The 22327-nt window shown below is 42.1% G+C and overlaps 1 protein-coding gene across 2 annotated transcripts; it reads left to right on the top strand.

The window, feature by feature from the left end:
- The first annotated feature begins 1506 nt into the window (after nt 1-1506).
- LOC124137822 (replication protein A 70 kDa DNA-binding subunit-like) lies at nt 1507-20540 on the top strand. 2 transcript variants are annotated; one of them, XM_046504290.2, is made up of 17 exons: nt 1507-1645; nt 2030-2077; nt 3935-4013; nt 5437-5545; nt 7031-7137; nt 7883-7906; nt 9392-9460; nt 10450-10585; nt 11552-11916; nt 12805-12944; nt 13604-13673; nt 14020-14166; nt 15111-15238; nt 16285-16398; nt 17426-17533; nt 18437-18523; nt 19799-20540. In XM_046504290.2, exons 1-17 carry the CDS (start codon nt 1613-1615, stop codon nt 19898-19900), a joined length of 1866 nt encoding a protein of 621 aa, XP_046360246.1. In that variant the 5' UTR covers nt 1507-1612; the 3' UTR covers nt 19901-20540. The 2 variants fall into 2 exon arrangements, with proteins under 2 accessions (XP_046360246.1, XP_046360245.1); XM_046504289.2 differs by having other exon boundaries at nt 7880-7906.
- The last annotated feature ends 1787 nt before the right edge of the window (nt 20541-22327 follow it).

The following is a 22327-nucleotide window of genomic DNA, read 5'->3' as shown; positions in this document are numbered from 1 at the left end:
AGACCACGGAGGCGGTCCCTGCCCGAGAAAACTTGACCTTGAACTTAAACATAAGCAGCATGTCTTCACCAATCTCAACCAGTACCCTACCAAGCTAGTGAAGACGACCATCTCCACTACACTCCAGCCCGAACACAAACCAACCTGCCCAGAATCCACCCCCGTCACAATCATCCTACCCTACTTTGGAAAGGCTTCTCATCAAATCAGCACCAAGCAGTCATCGATACCATCTTCACTGTCCTCCCTCCCCATAGAACCATCCTCCAAGATAATGGCTGCACTCACTCACTCACTCACTCCTGTCTCTAGCTACACCACAAGGAGGGGCGGTCGGGTAGCCTAGTGGTTAAAGCGTTCGCTCGTCACGCCGAAGACCCGGGTTCGATTCCCGACATGGGTACAATGTGTCAAGCCTATTTCTGGTGTCCCCCGCCGTGATATTGCTGGAATATTGCTAAAAGCGGCGTAAAACCATACTCACTCACTTCACCAATTCGATTGTGTTACGTTTGCTTGTAAAACACTCAGTTAGAAATAACTAAACAATTAATCAAATTTCAATGCCAAGCCTTACGGGCTTACTTACATGTTAAAACACAATTACTCCTCCTAGACACAGCTGACCTTGGACTTCACTTGGGAGAATTGCAGCTTGACATACGCCTTCTACCATGAGCTGGGGTATCGTGCAGGAAGCTTGGTACCGTCAGCCCCCATGATCCCCGAGGTGGCCTAGCTTTGGTTACTGGTGGCTTATAGCTCGTGTTTTAAACAGTTGTAGATGAAATGGTAATGATAGAATATGTTTGACACAATGGCTTTTAAATATAACTTTGTATTCATGACTCAACTATATATTCTAGTCGCTATAGGCTGAAATAATGTCGATGCGACGCTTTACACTGGGTTCACTTTCTTCAATTTTCACTAATGATCAAAGTTTATTGTAAATCATTTGGATTAGTTAAATAAATACATTTTTTTGAGAAACTAAAATTGTTAATTCTTTATATTTATGTTTTTTTCATGGGTCCATTTGGACTTTTTAGCCTAGGCGTTTCGACTAGTGTGTCTGGACTTTTTGACATGTGTCCTTTTTTACCTAGACTAGTGACATCGGATGCACGCGTTGTAATTCGGTTGGGTACACTTTTGTTAGCGTGTTCGGTAATCGTTATTCAGGTTCGACTCCATGTATGATAATAAATCATACGTACGTGCACGAATCCTGTAAATATCTTTCAAAACTACAGTATATATTCCCACGTATTTCCTAGTGCGCCGTTGCTGTCAATTATATTTGATGTGATACATTCTACACACTAGCCGAAGTATAAAAGATAAATAAGTTCCAAAAATATATATCGATATATCTAATAAGAGATGCATATACATGTACTTGATTTTCGTGTATCATAATTGTATTGTCCATCCTAAAATCATCGTCTCCCAGATAGCCATAAATATTTGCAAGGAAAATAGTACTATTATTGGACAGGAAGTCGCAATGTTTGGACATGCGTAATGGTAGTTCCGAATTTATTTGGCGCCATTTAGTGTGTGTCAGCAAAACAATATCTCACAGAAGGAGAAAGGAAATAATAAGAAGATGCCTCCTCAACTTTCTTCCGGTTCCATTGAGGTACTAATTGGGGGAATACTTTGGTCTGATTAAGTTGTGACGTGTTGACATTGCTCAGTCGTGATTAATTTACTTATTTGTCAATATCATGTTGTCAATTTCGTTTTGGTTACGATCGGACCAAAGGCCTAAAAGAAATCACCATGTATCAGCATACATGTTTTGAAATATATCTTAAGTCAGAATTATGTTTACAATTGTGTGTTATAAGTTTACCTTTAAAGCCTATTAACTGTTCAACTATGTAATATTTGTATTCGGTTCAGAAATTCTCAAACATTCCAGGGTAGCTAATACATCAGCTTGTCATGTTATCATTACAAGCCGACTGACTAAACATTTTACTTTTCCTCAATAAGTCAAAGTAAACTTGAACATTTTCAGGAAATCATAGGTGGCAACACACCTGATAGCCCAATACTACAGATAATGGTAAGTGTTGTAGCCTATAGATATTTCATTCACCAGCTGTTCATGTAGGTTTCATATATCGATCAATATATCATATATCGACATGTCTCATTGCTAGATTTTATCATTCTTATATTTCATGTTACTGAGTACTGCTACTTGCATGAAGCCATCAGTCAATCATGAAGATGGATTGTGTCCAGTCTATCTTGGCAATGCTTGTTGTTTGAAATTGTTTGTGTAAAGCTGGTCAGCAGTCAGTCTTAAGCATGTTAAGATGTATTTATTATGCATGTTTGTTGAGGGGGCACGGGTGGCCCAGTCGTCTAAGGGGCCACGATTCGCTGTGCAGAGTTGTGTCCCTTGGGCACACCAGAAACCTATGATTGTGGGTTCGAATCCCGGGTTCGCCCCGATTATGTTTTTAGGTTTGTCAGCACCATACCGTGCTCGAAGGTTTCACCGAAGTGGTAAATGTCTGAGACCTGCATCGCTTCGGGCTTTCCTCCCACATGAAGCTGACACGCCGTGATATAACTGGAATACTGTTAAAAGCGGCGTTAAACCCAACCCACTCACTCATGTTTGTTGATGATTTTCCAAAGGTGATTCAGAGCTCAAGATAAGCTGCGTATCTGCGTAAAATACGCATCAGAAATGCAGAAATATGCAGTGAAATAAAATTCAAGCGTATCAAATACGCAACGAACATTCCAGATACGCTACAAAAATAAAACTTGTGCGTATCATCAAAATATTGTGAAGTAACCCTGCGTATTCGATTAGCAAATCAGAGACTTATTTTGAAATTATATACGGACATTCCGTCAACCTTACCAAACTCCATGATGACAGTTACATCATGATCATTTGCCATCACACTTTCTTGTGGAAGTATCGCAGTATTTTTGAGTCCTATAAAGCTCTCGAACCCACATGACACCAGTTTGCAGGGACTAGATGAATAGTGTTTTTAAATATTTAACTTAAATACCCACATGTGTAAAAACTAGTGGGTAACAGAAATTTGAATACGCAGATAGAATTACTGATACCCAATGATTTTTAAATGCATGGGTAAAATACCCACAACACCAAAAGCTTATCTGGAGCTCTGTGATTTCCTAAACCTGTTTTAAGGAAATCACCCAGTCAAGCTCATCAACAAATATGTATAATCAGTGACAATGAAACCCCAGATTAATCATCATGATTTTCTGTTCTTACATCCTTGTCCCTGGGTAGAAAAAAAGACAAAATGATAAGTGTTCATCATGATCATGATGATGATCAGGGTCATTGTAAAATGAAATATTTTGGTTATCTCCCTTAATTAGGGATTGGTATTGGATGTTTCAAGTGTATCACAGTGTTTTATGCTGCACATGGCCCGAATTGTGATACATATCACAATATATTGTATAATTTTAAATTTTGAATTCAGGAGCAATTTGAAACATCAGTGTAGGAACTGAAGTTCATAAATGGAACAAAACGAGATGCTGGTACAGCATAGTGTTTACTTATTCAATAAATACACACGGATGCATGCTCGCTCGGGGCAGTGATGACTTGGTGTTATGCCACTGCCAAGGACAAACTCCAGAATGCAAACTTGCATTTTAGAATAAGAGAACATTTCAAAGGTAGATGTACTTGGCAAGTATTACAGTGTATCACATTAAACACATACAAATCTCTATTTGAAATCACCGATATACCGAGCATTAAAAAATGATGTGATACGTATCATGGAAAGTATAAACCTCAATTTACCGATATATCGGTAATACCGCGCACCCTTACTTTTAATAATCATGAAGGTCATAGGTTTTGCACCACATGTATCATGATGTGTTACCATGGTTACACTTACAGAGTTCCAAGAAAATCTCAGCAGGTGGAGGGGCAGACAGATATCGGCTGCTGTTGTCGGATGGAAAGCACAGCTACTCTCGTATGTATCATGTGTATTGGATATCATGACTCTATTGTAGTGAAAAAACCTGTGCAATCAGGGATTTATCTAGACCTGCTCAGAGGCTGATTTTCGTCCCAAAGACTGCAGCAAATGCAGGGCTCAACGTAGCTAAATTAATCATGACCCAGTGCAACTAACTATTGAAAAGTGCAAACTAATATTTATTTCTACATGCCTAAAAAAAATCAAATTTGTTTCTGACAATATAACCCCTACTTCTCCACACAACACCTATCTTCGAACACAGTGAATACCTCTAAAAAAAATATATCTGAATTTAAGAATATATGAACAGCAAAAAAAAGAGGCACTTAGTTTAAAACTCTCGATAAATCAGTAGTCTAAAATCCTGGATAAATCCCTGGCCATGTACCCGTGAAGATTCAGGGGTAGAATAGATCTTCAGCAACCCATGCTTGCCGTAAAAGGCGACTAACGGGATCAGGGGGGCAGGCTCGCTGATTTGGTTGATGCACGTCATCAATCCCAATTGCATGATATTAATCATTGGATTGTCTGGTCCAGACTCGATTATTTACAGACTGCCGTCATATAGCTGGAATATTGCTGAGTGCTGCGTTAAACAACAAACCAACCAACCCTGGCCATGTTTCAGTTGTTGGCAAGGCAACCACAAAACCTCCATTAATTCAAACACTGTCTGTATGGATATTGTGCTTTTGTTCTGTAATCAACTGAAGTTTGTGATCAAGATTAACTGACAGAAAGACTACCGTCAGTCAAAGCCTTTTTGAGTCTACAGTACAAACTTTATGTATATTGGATGTGATTAGCTGAGCTTACTGTTAGATAGTGATACCATCTTCATCCAATGGCTAAGGTCGAAGACTGAGACTAGACCAGTTAGAGTACTCACTGATCAAATGACTGGGGAAATAATGTAGCTCTTTAAACATGCTTTAGGACGTGGATTTAGTGCATTATGCAGATCATCGTTATTAGTGACAAATGATGCACTATATATTACTGTATTCGACGTAATAAGCGCCCTGCTCTAATAAGTGCCGGCGGTGATATTTGCTAATATATTGGCAAGTGAACAATCCCAATTAGCACCCCTTCTGATTGATAAATGTACACAAGACTTATTTATTTGTGTATAATATGCACTCGTGTGTTATATACACCTTTAATTAGGAGCAATTAAATTCTGGGAAAATATATGTCGTTTATAAACAGTTCAGGCCGTCAGCATTATAATCACGAAATCTATCTTTCAACTGTTTTTTCCACCAAAATAATATTCTAATAAGCATGATAAGAGCATCCTATTTCTAATTTTGAGAGCACCCTGGGCGCTTATTACGTCGAATACTGTAGTAATCTGGTAATGACAGTTGTTTATGAACTAGCACCTGTTTTGTGTGTGCATTCCCAGATGCCATGTTGGCGACGCAGTTGAACGAGTTGATGGAGCAGAATGAGATCGACAATCTGAGCGTTGTGCAGGTCAACAAATACCTGTGTAACACGCTACAGGGGGACAGGTAAGACTCCGTGGCTTGCTGCAAGTACAACTTGTTAACTAACCTTCCAACATGTCTGCATGTCACCCCTAGCATAAGCAGACTCACCCATGCATGCACGTTGCTATGTGAGTGTTTTATTCTTGGAACGCCATGTAAAACCCCATTTCAATTCACGTCACCTTTTGGATGACAATAAAAAGAATCCAGTACACCAAACACTGATTACTACATGTTTGGCAATTCCTAATTATCAGCCTACATGATGCGTTTTCCAAATGGGGTGGTGGGGTCGCCTAGTGGTTGAAGCGTTTGCTCGTCATGCCTAAGGTCCGGGTTCTATTCCCCACATGGGTACAATGTGTGAAGCCCATTTCAAGTGTCCCCCGCCATAATATTCATATTCGTGATATTGTTGGAATATTGCTAAAAGCGACAAAACAATACTCGCTCACCTTTTCCAGATTTTGCCTGTCAGAGGCACTTAGTTGAAAGCCTGTTGGATCAGACCCTGTCACACCCAGGGGTTGATACCATTGGAGGATCAGCATGACTTAAATGAAATAGGGACCGCCTCCGTGGTCTTGGGTTAGAGCGTCCGCCCGGAGAGCGGAAGGTTCAGGGTTCGATCCCGGGCCGTGTCATACAAAAAGACGTTAAAAGATTGTACTTGTTGTTACCCTGTCTGGTGCTCGGCATTAAGGGGCTAAAACAAGGACTGGTCGGCTCGGAGTCAGTATACTTTGTCTGAGTGGGATATTCATGTTAAACTGCGGCATGGTATCTCAGTGAGCTAGCACTATAAATCGGCATCAGTCCGGACTAGTACAAGCAGCCACACACACATATACACGTGCATGCACGTCGCTATATAAGTGCAATAATCTTGGACGCGACGTTAAACCCAATTACACCTCACTAAATGAAATAGTGCAGAGTATTTTTTAAAGTTTTTGTTGTTGTATTCTTATCCTCCCGGCATATAATGCTTGGGGATATATAGTCATCATCTGGTCTGTCTGTCTGTCCATCCATCCAGTTTTAGTTTCCGGAGCATAACCTTAAAAAACTTAAAAGATTTTTCTTCCGAACTTGGCACATATATCAACCAGGGGCTTAAGTGGTGTCTTTTGCCATTTGGGGGGTACCTGTGAAGATTCCGGGGTAGAATAGGTATTCAGCAACCCCTGCTTGCCGTAAAAGGTGACTATGCTTGTCGTAAAAGGCGACTAACAGGATCGGGTGGCCAGGCTCGCTGACTTGGTTGATGCAGGTCATCGATCCCAATTGCGTGGATTGATGCTCATGATATCAATCACTGGATTGTCTGGTCCAGACTCAATTATTTTACAGACCGCCATCATATAGCTGGAATATTGCTGAGTGCGGCGTTAAACAACAAACCAAACCAAACCATTTGGGGGCCGACTCTTGTTAAATTAATCCTTTGACACCTGTGCCTGGTATGTTTTGTGTTTAACCACATGGTTTTGATGTCCCCTTCAGACGAGTGATGATACTGCTGGACGTGAAGGTTGTCAAGAAGGGTTCAGAGGTCGGGGAGAGAATTGGGAACCCGGTGCCTTTCAAACCTGGCCAAGAAAACACTGCACGTAAGTAGAACTGTTTCTGTGTCGAATACACAGACGCTGCACAAAGGTGTAATAGATCTGAGCTGGACCTCCTCAGGGGCTGATATTTGGCCCCAAGTCTGCAGCAAATGTCATACAAAAGTCCCAATTTATATTATAATTGGGGGCACGGCTGGCCCAGTCGTCTAAGGCGCCGCGATTCGCTGTTGCGTCCCTTGGGCACGCCAGAAACCTGGTTCACCCGATTATGTTTCTAGGTTTGTCAGCACCATACCCGTGCTCATGGGTTTTACCGAAGAGGTAAACGTCTAAGACCTGCATCACTTCGGGCTTTCCTCCCACAATAAGCTGACACGCCATGATATAACTGGAATACTGTTATAAGCGGTGTTAAACCCAACTCACTCACTCACTCACTCATATTATAATTATATCTGATCATGCTAATGTTATTACGTTGTACATGTTGTAGAGGTAACTGTATTTCACTGATAGCAGGACCAATATAGAGGAAGAGATTTTATGTTATTGCTTTGGACGCAGTGTTAAAACACCACTCAGTTTGAGAAATGTGGCACTGGGGGTACTCCAGGACAACAGGTCCCCAGCAACCTTGTTTGTTGTTTGAGGTGATCTTTTGGATGAAATGGAGTAATCAGCGGTTTTTGTTTTGAGATGACCCCTTTCTTCTCTATGTGAAGTTGTTGCTGAGATGATCTACTTTGCATTGAAGTAACAATTTGTTTCATTTATTTGCATGTAGCAGTACAACCAAATGGACAGAGTGCAGGTGAGCAAAACATCTGGAAATTGTTGACTATAACTGTTGACTAAATGTTGACAATAATTGTTGACTATAACTGTTGACTAAATGTTGACAATAATTGTTGACTATAACTGTCGACTATAACTGTTGACTAACTGTTGAAAATAATTGTTGACTATGACTGTCGACTATAACTGTTGACTATAACTGTTGACTAACTGTTGAAAATAATTGTTGACTATGACTGTCGACTGATAACTGTTGACTATAACTGTCGACTAACTGTTGAAAATAACTGTTGACTAACCGCTGACAATAATTGTTGACTATAACTGTTGACTATAACTGTCAACTAACTGTTGAAAATAACTGTTGACTATGACTGTCGACTATAACTGTTGACTATAACTGTCGACTATAACTGTCGACTAACTGTTGAAAATAACTGTTGACTAACCGTTGACAATAATTGTTGACTATAACTTCACTATAACTGTCGGCTAACTGTTGAAAATAACTTTTGACTAACCATTGACAATAATTGTTGACTATAACTGTTAAATATAACTGTCGACAAAAACTGTTGAATATAACTACTGACTATAATTGTGGACAATAATTGTTGACTATAACTGTTGACTATAACTGTCGACTAACTGCTGAAAGTAATTGTTGACAATAATTGTTGACTATAACTGTCGACTATAACTGTCGACTAACTGTTGAAAATAACCGTTGACAATAATTGTTGACTATAATTGTTCACTATAACTCTCGACTAACTGTTGAAAATAACTGTTGACTAACCATTGACAATAATTGTTGACTATAACTGTTAAATATAACTGTTGACAATAATTGTTGATTAAAACTGTCGACAAAAACTGTTGAATATAACTGTTGAATATTACTGTTGACAATAACTGTTGACATTAACTGTTGGCTATAACTGTTGACAATAACTGTTGACTATAACTGTTGACTATAACTGTTGACTAATTGTTGACTATAACTGTCGACTAACTGTTGACAATAATTATTGACTGTAACTGTTGACTATAACTGTTGACTATAACTGTTGACTATAACTGTTGACAATAACTGTTGACAATAACTGTTGCCTATAATTGTTGACTATTACTTTTGACTTCCCGAGAAGAAGTCGGTACCTCATTATGACTCCATGGGGATTCTGGGTTAGAAATGGCCCCAGCAAGTTCTACTTGTAAGAGGTGACTCACAGGATCTGGTGGTCAGTCTCGCTGACACCGTTGAAGACATGGATCATTGCTCACAATATCAATCACTGGATCGTGGAGTTAAACAACAAACAAAACCTCTGTAACAACTTGTCATAAAAGCGAACTACGTTGGGCATCTTGTAGTCATGCAGTCAACCACTTGTTGGCCTGGGAACAGTTTCCATTGATGATAGGAGGGCACAGTGACATCGCTTACTGCAATCCGAAGTAGTTCATTGGATAACAGATACGTCTGTTTATGTTCTAGTTTCTAATGGACCAGCTCAAGTGAATGGTGTCAGCAATTCGTCCAGTGCCAAGTCTCCATACAACAGAGGTGGGTATGCCGGCACGGTGGTAGGGGTGTTGTCATGCTAGGGAGGTGCTGCCTCCAATCAGGACACTATCCTCCTCATGGGACATATTTTGGTAGTGACACAATAGCAGGGAGTTATCTATCAGTGCGCAGAGGCCAATGTTTGGCCACATTTGTTGCATTGGCGACTTGCATTTCACTGATAACAGGACCAATAAACAAGGAGAGGCTTGAATATTAGTTTTACTTTTTTTTTGCATTGATTGAAATATTAAAATACCCCTGAATTTAAGAAAATAAGGACTTTTAAGAAAGTCACATTTTTTTTTACAAAATTAATGTTTTTCCCCATATTGCCTGCCAAGAACATTTATGTGATATATTTTTAACACCATGAAACCACACACTCCCCCATTCACCATGCCAAGGCCCCAAACTCAAACCTACACCCTGGTCACCACGCCAACAACCCCAACCCCAAACCCACTCCCAACACACCACACCCCCACTCCAAACACCCCACACCCCACACCCCACACCCCACACACCCACTCCCAACACCCCACACCCCCAGTCACCACACCAACACTCCCAACCCCAAACCCACTCCCAACACCCCAACCCCAAACCCACACCCACTCCCAACACCCCCAACCAAAAGACCCGTGAAGATTCCGGGGTAGAATAGGTCTTCAGCAACCCATGCTTGCCGTGAAAGCAACTAACAGGATCGGGTGGTCAGACTCGCTGACTTGGTTGATGCATGTCATCGATCCCAATTGCCGATTATTTTACAGACCGCCATCATATAGCTGGAATATTGATGAGTGCGGCGTTAAACAACAAACCAACCAACCAACCCAACCCCAAACCAACTCCCAACACCCCACACCCCCAGTCACCCCAACCAACACCCCACCCTGTATAATGATAGGATGAAGGTATCGTTCCCACTGAAAGCAAGGTTGAAATCATGAATTGATATATGATGTTCATCTGTACATTTTCAGCACAGACCACAAATCGTTCCCCACAGAAACCGTCCGGGGGTGCTGGCAACTACAGTATCCGGGGTGGAGCTGGACCCTCCACCCCCGGGTCATCTCGTGTTCACACCATTGCAAGTCTCACCCCCTACCAGAACAGGTGAGACAGGACACATTGTTACCTGCACTACATCATTGGGCCATGAAGAGTATAGAATTGGTCTTCATCAACCATGCATGAATAAGTGGCGACTAACTGGATTGGCTTGTCAAGCTTGCTGACTTGATCATCGTATCCCAATTGTGTAGATCGATGCTCATGATGTCCATCACTGGATTGTCTGGTTGAGACTTGATTATTAAGAGGTCTTGTTCATATAGCTGGAATATCGCTGAGTGCGGCGTTAAACAACGAACAAACAAACCAGGAATACCAACTGGTATGTTCCATTTGGGATATTGTCTGAGAACGTGTCAACTGTCTGCTGTAGTTCGTAAAGCTGAGTTTGAGAACACCCCATTACGGGGCATTGTCAGAACGACCTTCCGCAGACTTTGACCGACCACTGAAACGACTAACAAGAAGTCGATATCAGCCAATCAGAAAGCAGCTTTCTCGAGCTTTATGGAACACATTTCAACATGGCGACTTCCATTTCAGACTATGCTTGACAAATATGTTGACATAGTTCTCGATTAAAATTTTTATAACTGAACAAACGAACATTCCGGAATGTCTAATATATGGTTGAGATTGTATGGAAGTGCTTCCCACGTAACTGTGCACTGCCTCCTCTGTTCAATTGTTTACCCCATGGAAGCGAGAGATAGACGATAATTTTGACGGAATCAGTCGTACAGGCCGTTACTGTCGTTCGGAATACCCCATGTTAACGTTTTTAAGGTTGCATGATTAGAAAATACATTCCGACTGCCACTTTCATGATCTGGTAAGCAACAGACAGATTGGTCGGATGAAAGGTTGTTCTGACGTGACCCGTAATGGGATGTCCTCAGATCTTTGTTTAGCGATAGCAAGAACTAAGATCTGATTTGAATGAGATTGCAAATTAACAAACATGACATAAATATTGGTTGCCTTCATATTACCATATTTATCCACCAGGTGGCGGATCAGGGCTCGGGTGACCCAAAAGTCCGGGATTCGGACGTGGAGCAACTCCCGTGGGGAGGGGAAACTGTTCAGTGTCAACTTCCTGGACGAGTCTGGAGAAATCCGGGCCACAGGTTTCAACGAGGCTGTCGACAGATTCTACGAGCTCCTGGAGGTCAACAAGGTGTTCTTCGTCAGTCGCGCCACCCTCAAGACAGCCAACAAGCAGTACTCCAACGTTCAGAACGACTACGAGATGACCTTTAACCCCGACTCCCAGATCGAGATCTGTAATGAGGAATGTGACCTCCCTACCATGACCTTTGAATTTGTCAAGATTAATGAACTGGACAAACATCAGTCCAATGCCCTGATTGGTGAGGAATATGAAGTATAGTTGGTTGGGAATCTATGTTTACCTTTGCTGTCCGTTTTTGTTCAGTACCAATTTGTAACAAAATTGAAACATTGAGAACTGGTTCAGAATTATTGCGGGGGGCACGGGTGGCCCAGTTGTCTAAGGGGCTGCGATTCGCTGTGCAGAGTTGTGTCCCTTGGGCACGCCAGAAACCTATGATTGTGGGTTCGAATCCCAGTTCGCCCCGATTATGTTTCTAGGTTTTTCAGCACCATACCCGTGCTCATGGGTTTCACCGAAGTGGTAAAGGTCTGAGACCTGCATCACTTCAGGCTTTCCTCCCTCATTAAGCTGACATGCCATGATATAACTGGAATACTGTTAAAAGCGGCGTTCAACCAAACTCACTCACTCAGAATTATTGCCCTCAATTGTTACTAGTCTAGGACTACCACCTTTGGATTTTTACTTGACCTCAGCAGAGTTTACTTGTCTCGGGCTAGCAGACTAGCATGAATTTCAGAGTCTGCGCACTTAAACTTGCACTGTCTGGATCATGGACCTCAGACAATGAATTCCTATTTCTGATCAATGTTCAACCTCTGGTCCTTTTATTCTGGTGACCTGTGAAGATCCAGGTTTTAATAGGTCTTCAGCAACCCATTCTTACCGTAAGAGGCGACTAACAGGATCGGGTGGTCAGGCTCGCAGACTTGATTGATGCATGTCATCGTATCTCAATTGCATGGATAGTGCTTTCCTTCCAAATTTCACTGAAACACATTGCTTTAAGCTCAGATGAGGGCATTTGGGTAGATTAATTGTTAAAGTAGCCTCTTGTTTTGCTAGGATGTGTTTTTGTCTGAGACATGTTTTTATAGAGGATTGTTTGTTACCATGGTTACAGATATAGTGGGCGTGGTCAAGGTGTGCCAGGATCTATCCACAGTTGTTGGTCGTCAAAGTCAGAAGGAGATCACTAAGCGAGATCTGCAGATTGTCGACCAATCAGGGATGGGGGTGAACCTCACCCTGTGGGGGAATGATGTAAGTATATAAATATAGACAATGTCTTCAATGACTCGAATGTACATGATCCATAGACATGGGGAAGGACCAGTAAAGATCCGGGGTAGAACAGGTCTTCAGCAACCCATGCTTATCATAAGGGGCGAAGATCCGGGGTAGAATAGGTCTTTAGCAACCCATGCTTATCGTAAGGGGCGAAGATCCGGGATAGAATAGGTCTTCAGCAACCCATGCTTATCATAAGGGGCGAAGATCCTGTATAGAATAGGTCTTCAGCAACCCATGCTTATCATAAGGGGCGAAGATCCTGTATAGAATAGCTCTTCAGCAACCCATGCTTATCATAAGGGGCAAAGATCCGGGATAGAATAGCTCTTCAGCAACCCATGCTTGCTGTAAAAGGTGACTCTGCTTGTTGTAACGGGATCTGGTGGTCAGGCTTGGTTTGATGCATGTCATCGTATCCCAGTGGATCGATGCTCATGATGTCCATCACTGGATTGTCTGGTCCAGACTCGATTATTTACAGACCGATGTCATATAGCTGGAATATTGCTGAGTGCAGCCTTAAACAAGAAACAAACATGGGCTAGACAAATTTCCTTGTTGTCTGTACCATATATACAATGCATGAATACGATTTAACACAAACTACAAGTCTGTATCTTCCTTCATAGGCCCAGGCCTTCGATGGCAGTGCAAGTCCTGTGATAGCTGTGAAGGGTGCCAGGCTGTCTGACTATGGAGGTAGGTCATTCTTCAGAATTTTGATTTTTGCCTGGTATAAAGCCGGAATACAATCTACTCTTGACGATGTCAACTTCCTAGCTTGTAAATATTTTCTCATACGAGAGCTCCAGATAAGGTGCATGTTGGAGTGAAATATTCAAAATATAACAGCGTTACCATTGATTGCATGTCATCATACTCCTATGGCATGGATTGTTCATAATATCAATCACCGGATTGTCTGTTCCAACGTTGTTTATTTACAGGCTCTCGTCATAGTTGGAATATTGTTCGAGTGTGGCGTTGAAGAACATACAAACAAATCTGTAGGCAGATACATGTACAGTGCTTTGTTTTCTTGCAGGGCGGTCGCTGTCTGTGTTAGCCAGCAGTCAGCTGATCGTCAACCCAGATATCCGAGAAGCTCATATGCTGCGGGGCTGGTTTGACCGGGATGGACAAAGCATGGACTTCGACAGCTACCGCAACGAGGGAGGCGGCGGAGGGGCAGGTATGAATCTGTTGAGAACCCCTTTACAGATGTGACATTGCCATCATCAGGAAAATGTTGAAAAACCTTTTAGTTTCAGTGTTCAAGGAGGGGCGGTCGGGTAGCCTAGTGGTTAAAGCGTTCGCTCGTCACGCCAAAGACCCGGGTTCGATTCCCAACATGGGTACAATGTGTGAAGCCCATTTCTGGTGTCCCACGCTGTGATATTGCTGGAATAATGCTAAAAGCGGCGTAAAATCAAACTCACTCAGTCAATGTTCAATGATAGTAGTAATACCAATATCACTGCTAACACATGCCCCAGGGCATTGGATCCACATATGGAAATAAGTGTGAGTGCCAATGACAGTTATCATCCCCCGCGACGATGTGGAAGGGGGATATAGGAATAGTCCTCCAGTCCGTCACGTTTCGTTTCCGGAGCAGAACTCAAAAACCACGAGAGATATCTTAGCCAAACTTGGCACATGGATAGGTCTAGTGGTGAACTGGTGCCTTTTGATAGTTTGGGATTTTTGGATCTTGAAAACCGTACAATATTTCTCCACCAAACTTGGCACATAGATAGGTCTAGTGGTGAACTGGTGCCTTTTGATAGTTTGGGATTTTTGAATCTTCAAAACCGTACAATATTTCTCCACCAAACTTGGCACATAGATAAGTCTAGTGGTAAACTGGTGCCTTTTGATAGTTTGGGATTTAAAAAAAATAAATTTGTTCGAGTTTCCATAGCAACGACTTTGCTATGGCAAAGACTGAAAATGGCGGTAGTGCTCATTTCCTGAGCAGATCTTGAAAGCCATACAATATTTCTTGCCTTGCACACAACTGGACATGTAATTTTGTCAGGGGATACGAGTATTTCATGCTTGGTTAAGGTTACTTCATGATTTAGATATTAGGTGTGGCCAAACACTTCTGACTCTTTTCTTTCTTCCATGTAGGCATGGCCACAAACTGGAAAACATTCCAGCAAGTCAAGTCTGACAACATCGCGTCTATGGATAAGGCTGACTACTTCACCAGCAAGGGAACTGTTGTGTTCTTGAAGAAAGACAACTGCATGTACAAGGTAGGGGGAGGAGTTCACCCTAATGAGGGGCCACAGTCAACCCTAACAAGAGTTAACCCTTATGAGGGGCCAAAGTTAACCCTAACAAGAGTTAACCCTTATGAGGGGCACAGTTAACCCTAACAAGAGTTAACCCTTATTAGGGGCCACAATTAACCCTAACAAGAGTTAACCCTTATGAGGGGCCAAAGTTAACCCTAACAAGAGTTAACCCTTATGAGGGGCCACAGTTAACCCTAATGAGAGTTAACCCTTATGAGGGCCACAATTAACCCTTACAAGGGGCCCAATATTTGAGATGCTGTTCTCGCCGAATTCGTTGAATGTTTTGATGGGTGGTTACAACTTGTGACCTGATTGTATGTTTTAGTTCCCCAACATAAGCTCATCCTATCAATCACTGGTTTGCCTAACCCAGATTCTATTATTCATATAGTCTGTCATGTCACATGTTATGTTGCTACTTGGGTCAAACAATGTATATGTAACCCGTGAAGATTCCAGGGTAACCCATGCTTGCCATAATAGGTGACTCTGCTTGTCGTAATAGGCGACTAACAGGATCGGGTGGTCAGGCTCGCTGACTTTGTTGATGCATGTCATCGATCCCAATTGCGTGTATTGATGCTCATGATATAAATCACTGGATTGTCTGGTCCAGACTTGATTATTTACAGACCGCTGTCATAAAGCTGGAATATTGCTGAGTGCGGCGTTAAACAACAAACCAACCAACCAACCAAATGTATTACCATATGTTTAGTTTACAATTTTGGGTCCTTGGAAACAACCAAGGCGCCCACTTGCACAAAGTGATCTTAGTGCTAAGATGATCGTAACTCCCATACGTTAACATAGGCTTACGATAGTCTTAGCGCTAAGATCGCTGTGTGCAAGTGGGCCCAGGTCCCCGTTCCGCAATCCGACGTTTGAGCTACAACTGTCGCATGTCAGTGTTAAAGAATGGTCGTTGCAATCATCTTAGCACTTGGATCACTTTGTGGGACCACCCATAATGTCTACCACTGTTGTGTCCCTGGTTACAGGCATGCCCCACAGAGCAATGTAACAAGAAGCTGGTGGACCAGGGCAACGGCTTGTACCGCTGCGAGAAGTGTGCCCGCGAGTTCCCCAACTACAAGTGGAGGATGATCCTCAATGTAAGTAGTGGGCGGTCTGGTAGCCTAGTGGTTAAAGCGTTTGCTCGTCACGCCGAAGACCCCGGTTCGAATCCCGACATGGGTACAATGTGTGAAGCCCATTTGTGGTGTCCCCCGCCGTGATATTGCTGGAATATTGCTAAAAGCGGCGTAAAACCATACTCACTCACTCACTCACTCACTCAATGTAAGTAGTGCAGGAGGACACATGGTGACTGGCGAACAGAGACCAGGAGTTAAATTCAGCCATTCTACATCTCTTGACCCGTGAGATCTGGGGTAGAATATGTCTTCGGCAACCCATGTTTGTCGTAAGAGGCGACTAACGGGATCGGGTGGTCAGGCTCGCTGACTTGGCTGATGCTTGTCATCACATCCCAATTGCGTGGATCGATGCTCATGATGTCAATCACTAGATTGTCTGGTCCAGACTTAATTATTTACAGACTGCCGTCATATACATGATATAGTTGGAATATTGAGTGAAGATTGAGTGTGGCGTTAAACAACAAACAAACAAACAAACATCTCAGTTCATACCAGCTGCTTTTATTGGATAATGACAAAAACTGTTTTTTCATGTGTTTTTTCTAAAAAATTAAGTTTCCAAAATTTTGAGTAGGCTCATCTATAAGATAAGAATGAAATAATAAAGAATTACATTAACACATTGTGATGTGTTTGGTGTGTTGAACAGTGTATACATAGCTATGTCTGTAACCTGGTGAGGGGGGCACAGGTGGCCCAGTCGTCTTAGGCGCCGCAATTCACTCTGCAGATTTGAGTCAATTGGGCACGCCAGAAACCTATGATTGTGGGTTCGAATCCCAGTTCGCCACGATTATATTTCTAGGTTTGTCAGCACCATACCCGTGCTCGTGGGTTTCCACGAAGTGGTAAACGTCTGAGAGCTGCATCACTTCGGGCTTTCCTCCCACATTAAGCTGACACGCCGCGATATAACTGGAATACTGTTAAAAGCGGTGTTAAACCAAATCACTCACTCACTCACCTGATTATTTCACAGGCTAATCTGGCAGACTACTCCGACAACCAGTGGGCTACCTGCTTCCAGGATTCTGCTGAGGTCCTCTTGTCGGTTAAAGCTGACGAGTTGGGAAGCCTCCGTGATTCCGTAAGTATTTCATTCTGATCACATTAATCTTTTCACGAGTAGAACTTCCTCGGGATTCTGGGTCCGCATTTTATTCCCAGCAACCTTTGCTGGTTGGAAGTGGTGACTTGATGGACTGGGTCAATGGCGTGGATCATGCTAAAAATATCAGTGCTTGTCGTAAAAGGCAATTAACAGGATCGGGTGGTCAGGCTCGCTGACTTGGTCGATACATGTCATCGATCCCAATTGCGTGGATCGATGCTCATGATGTCAATCACTTGATTGTCTGGTCCAGGCTTGATTATTTACAGGCTGCTGGCATATTGCTGAGTGTGGCACACACTTGTAGAACTGAACTAGACTGCCATTTTTTTTAACACCATTACCTCCGTCATTGCTGTGTTGCAGTTGGTCAGACATGTGATTAAGTGTTTTTTTATCTGTTTGATGTGTCGTTATTTATTGGAGTGTAACGATTTATCAAACTACCATTCAATGTATTGCAATTGTTTGCCCTAAGATAGAATTATGTCGATAGAATTAAATCATGCCACTAGCATTGTCGATAGTATGCATAACAGTTGATAGTTTCAATAGTTGCAATTTGTTATATATAGAACATAACTTATTCGAACATGCCTGTGTTGGTTAGCAAGGATTACGACGACTTCAGATTAGAGTTACTTCCCTTTGGTTTGAGTAGCGCCAGTGAGGAAAATGGCCGACTTTGAGATTGTCAGCAATGCTTTATTTATTTCTATTACATGGATTAATATTGTTATCAAGCCTTAAAGTTGGTTTACTACTGTAACAATACTATTGCAATGGTGTGGACTGCTAATGCAATACAACCGCAGTGGTGAGAATAGCCCAAGTAGTCCCCCATACTTATGTATGATCGTTTTCCTTGTTGTGTTTCAGAATGAAGCCAGTTTCGACCAGGTCTTCCAAGATGCCTTGTTCAAATCCTACATCTTCAAGTTCCGGGCAAAGATGGAGATGTACAATGTAAGTACATCCAAACTTCTAATTAATGTAATTAATTGCTGGCCGAGTGGTGTAATGTGCTAGCTAGCTTGCAGAGTTGTGTCCCTTCTTCATGGCAGGATCTGCTAGTCATGGGTTCCAATCCCAGATTATGATGCTTGGTTTGTCAACAGATTCAGCATTGTACTCATGTTTGTGGGTTTGACAAAGGAGGTGAAACATCTAGCGTCTTCCTTCCCACATTAAGCTTATGTGCCTTGATATAATCATAATACTACTCAAAGGGACTTTAATCCCGTGAAGATCTGGTTAGAATTGGTCTCCAGTCCCTGATGGTCATGAGAGGCAACACATGGGGTCGGGTGGTCAAGCTTGCTGACTTGGATGATGTAGGTTATCGTATCTCGATTGATGCTGATGTCAGTCTCTGGATTATCTTGTCCAGCCATGTCTTGTCTTGACATCATAAGGGGGCACAGGTGGCCCAGTCGTCTAAGCCGCCGCGATTCGCTGTGCAGAGTTGCGTCCCTTGGGCACGCCAGAAACCTATGATTGTGGGTTCGAATCCCGGTTCGCCCCAATTATGTTTCTAGGTTTTTCAGCACCATACCCGTGCTCTTGGGTTTCACCGAAGTGGTAAACGTCTGAGACCTGCATCACTTCGGGCTTTCCTATCACATTAAGCTGACACGCCGTGATATAACTGGAATACTGTTAAAAGCGGCCTTAAACCCAACTCACTCACTCACTCACTCACTTGACATTATATACCACGAATCTTGCTGAGTGCTATGTTAAGCAATATGCAATCAAAACAAAAGGGACATTCACTCAATACTAGAAAGAAGTCTATTGATACCTTCCATATTAAGATGCAACCCATGAAGATCCGGGGTAGAATGGATCTTCAGCAACCCATTGTGGTCAGGCTCGCTGACTTGGTTGATGCATGTCATCGATCCCAATTGCGTGGATCGATGCTTATGATATCAATCACTGGAGTGTCTTGTCCAGACTCGATTATTTACAGACGGCCATCCTATAGCTGGAATATTGCTGAGTGCGGCGTTAAACAATGAACCAACCAACCAACCATATTAGATACACATGGATTTGTTTACGTGAAAAACAATTTTGGAAATATAGCATAAGCAACTGTAACGCCATTGCAAATGATAAATATTTTAGCAAAGTTTGATCTTGGGGATATAAAACCCCCACCATAATATGTGGACTTGTATTTTTATTTGAATACATTGAAGTTGATAACCTATTGACTATTACGTCTTTTATCAGGACGAGCAGCGCCTGAAGACTGTGTGTATGTCAGCAACACCAATTGATTGGACAGAATACGGCAAGCGGTTGGTCGACGAAATAAACAAGCTAACGGGTTGAACCAGGAAACCTAACACCCAATGTTAAGATTCCCACGTTACGGAGTACAACCAGCCTAACAAAGATTCTGTCAGAACATCAGCGACCATGATTCTTGGACAGAACAAGTTATCACTTCCAAGTGATGGGGGCAGTGACAATTGGCAAGTCTGATGTGTTGCCATGGTTATGGCAGTATATCAGTCTTGATGACTGTTTTGAAAGGCACTATGTGTGTGTATATACTGCCTACGTGTACTCCAGGCATATTGCCAGTGTATATAGATGTAAAAAGATTGAACAACATGTATTCAGATAACTACATGTTTTGTTAATTTAAAAGTGCTCATTATATTTCAGTCGAATCTCCTACCATTCTGATGAGCAATGTCGACAACTGTTTGATTACCACAGATGAAGACTTCATAGTGCTTCAATACCAAACAGATCACCATTTTGAAATCAGACATTCATTCTTTCATCGCTATATAATTATTTTTCTCATTATTATGCGAGTAGCAGTTACTTGTCAAAACGTCTTTTTCCAAAGATATTCTTTCATAAATTGTATGTTGAAATGTCACAAAGTATTGGTTTGAGCATGTATTCTTGTTTCGTCATGATGTACCCATTAGAGAGGGAATAAACCCGAACTCACTGATTCTAGTTGTGTTGTCATATAAGCTGACTACAGACAGGGCAGAGCTGGTAACTGGGTTGGATTCCCAACATCAGCTACTACCCAGCAAGGAAGGATCCAGCATTTTCAAAAGGGAGGAATCCAAGATAACAAAATCTTCTCTCAGATAATTTTACTGCCCACAACATAACTACAGTTGTCGATGGTGGTGCAGAGTTGTGTCCCTTTTGCATGCCACAAACCTGTGACCAAGGGTTCAAATCCCGGTTTACCCCGATGTATCAAGGTTTGTCAGCACCATATTCCTGATCATGGGTCTAGTCGGGACAAGTAAAAGCACCCACAGACACACGCATGCGTGCACATCGATATGTAAGTGCATTATCTTCAACGTGACGTTAAACCCCATTTCCCTGTAGTAAAAGGCGACTAACAGGATCGGGTGGTCAGGCTCGCTGACTTGGTTGATGTATGTCATCGATCCCAATTGCGTGGATCGATGTTCATGATGTAAATCACTGGATTGTCTGGACCAGACTTGATTATTTACAGACCGCTGTTATATAGCTGGAATATTGCTGAGTGCGGCATAACACAACAAACCAAACCAAACCAAACCAAACCAAACCAAACCAAAACCATTTCACCTCACCTCTGGTCCAAGACTTAATTATTTATGGTTGAATGACAAAGCTGTGAAAGTACAGTGTTATTATTATACAGAGGAAGTGACGCACTGTGTGGCCCAGTCTACTAGGGCTCTGCAATTCGCTTTTCGAGTTTTGTCTCTTGGGCATGCCAGAAACCTATGATTGTGGGTTCGAATCCTGGTTTGCCCAAATTGTTCCTAGGTTTGGCAGCACAATACACGTGCCTGTTGGTTTCACCAAAGTGGTAAACGTCTGAGACCTGCATCACTTCAGGCTTTCTGTCCAAGTTAATCTTGGATGCTGTGAATAACTGGAATACTGTTAAAAGCAGCGATAAACCCAATTTACACACTCATCAACGCGGTAGTAGAGATGTGGTCAGATCATTGATATTTTTTTATATCTAGCTTGATTTAGGAGAAAACGTTTTCAGATTTGCAGATAATACTGAGCATTTGATGGATTGAAATTTGATTTGGACGCTGAGAGCATCAGACAGGTTACAAATGTTACATAATTTCCAGGCACTGAATTCTCAAAACCCACGTATCTGTAAACATGTTTGTCGACATTGTAACATACATAGGTTATCAGTTATTTTCTGTATCTCTCTATACCTGAACTCACAGTTATGTGACAAACATAACATCACTCTGAAATTTTTCACCTGGCTGCATGTCGCATTTTTAAAATTTGGGATTGAGAAAAAAACATGACTTATTAATAAAAGTTTTCATGTGCAGTGAATACCCCAGGAGATTTCCAGGGTTCCCATTTGATCAGGTTTTTTTACCAATCAGATTGCAGCACACACTCCCATTCGTTATAGGATTAGTTGTGATATTACAATTGATCTCAACAATGACAGTTACATCTACATAGCAGCAGCAACGTTATATTATACCTGTACATCTTGAATATTTACTTCACCTGAAGATCCGGGGTAGAATAGGTCATCACCAACCCATTGTTGTAAGAGGCGACTAACGGGATCGGGTGGTAAGGCTCACTGACTTGGTTGATGCATGTCATCATTTCCCAATTGCGTGGAATGATCCTTATGTCGACAATCACTGGGTTGTCTGGTCCAAACTCGATTTACAGACCACTGTCATATAGCTGGAATATTGCTGAGTGCAGCATTAAACAACAATCACA

The sequence above is a fragment of the Haliotis rufescens genome, unplaced genomic scaffold, assembly GCF_023055435.1.
Source record: "Haliotis rufescens isolate VD_foot unplaced genomic scaffold, xgHalRufe1.0.p SCAF_57, whole genome shotgun sequence".
In the NCBI taxonomy this organism is placed as follows: domain Eukaryota; kingdom Metazoa; phylum Mollusca; class Gastropoda; order Lepetellida; family Haliotidae; genus Haliotis; species Haliotis rufescens.
Note: the sequence above shows the minus strand (reverse complement) of the source record. Positions and strands in the feature narration are given on the sequence as shown.

What these genes read in the sequence shown, in the direction of transcription:
- LOC124137822 (XM_046504289.2), top strand. Translation starts at nt 1,613, where the DNA reads ATGCCTCCTCAACTTTCTTCCGGTTCCATTGAG. An exon ending in TCAGTCCAATGCCCTGATTG is followed by an intron (nt 11,917 to 12,804) that starts GTGAGGAATATG and finishes CCATGGTTACAG; the next exon opens with ATATAGTGGGCGTGGTCAAG. An exon ending in CAAAGATGGAGATGTACAAT is followed by an intron (nt 18,524 to 19,798) that starts GTAAGTACATCC and finishes GTCTTTTATCAG; the next exon opens with GACGAGCAGCGCCTGAAGAC.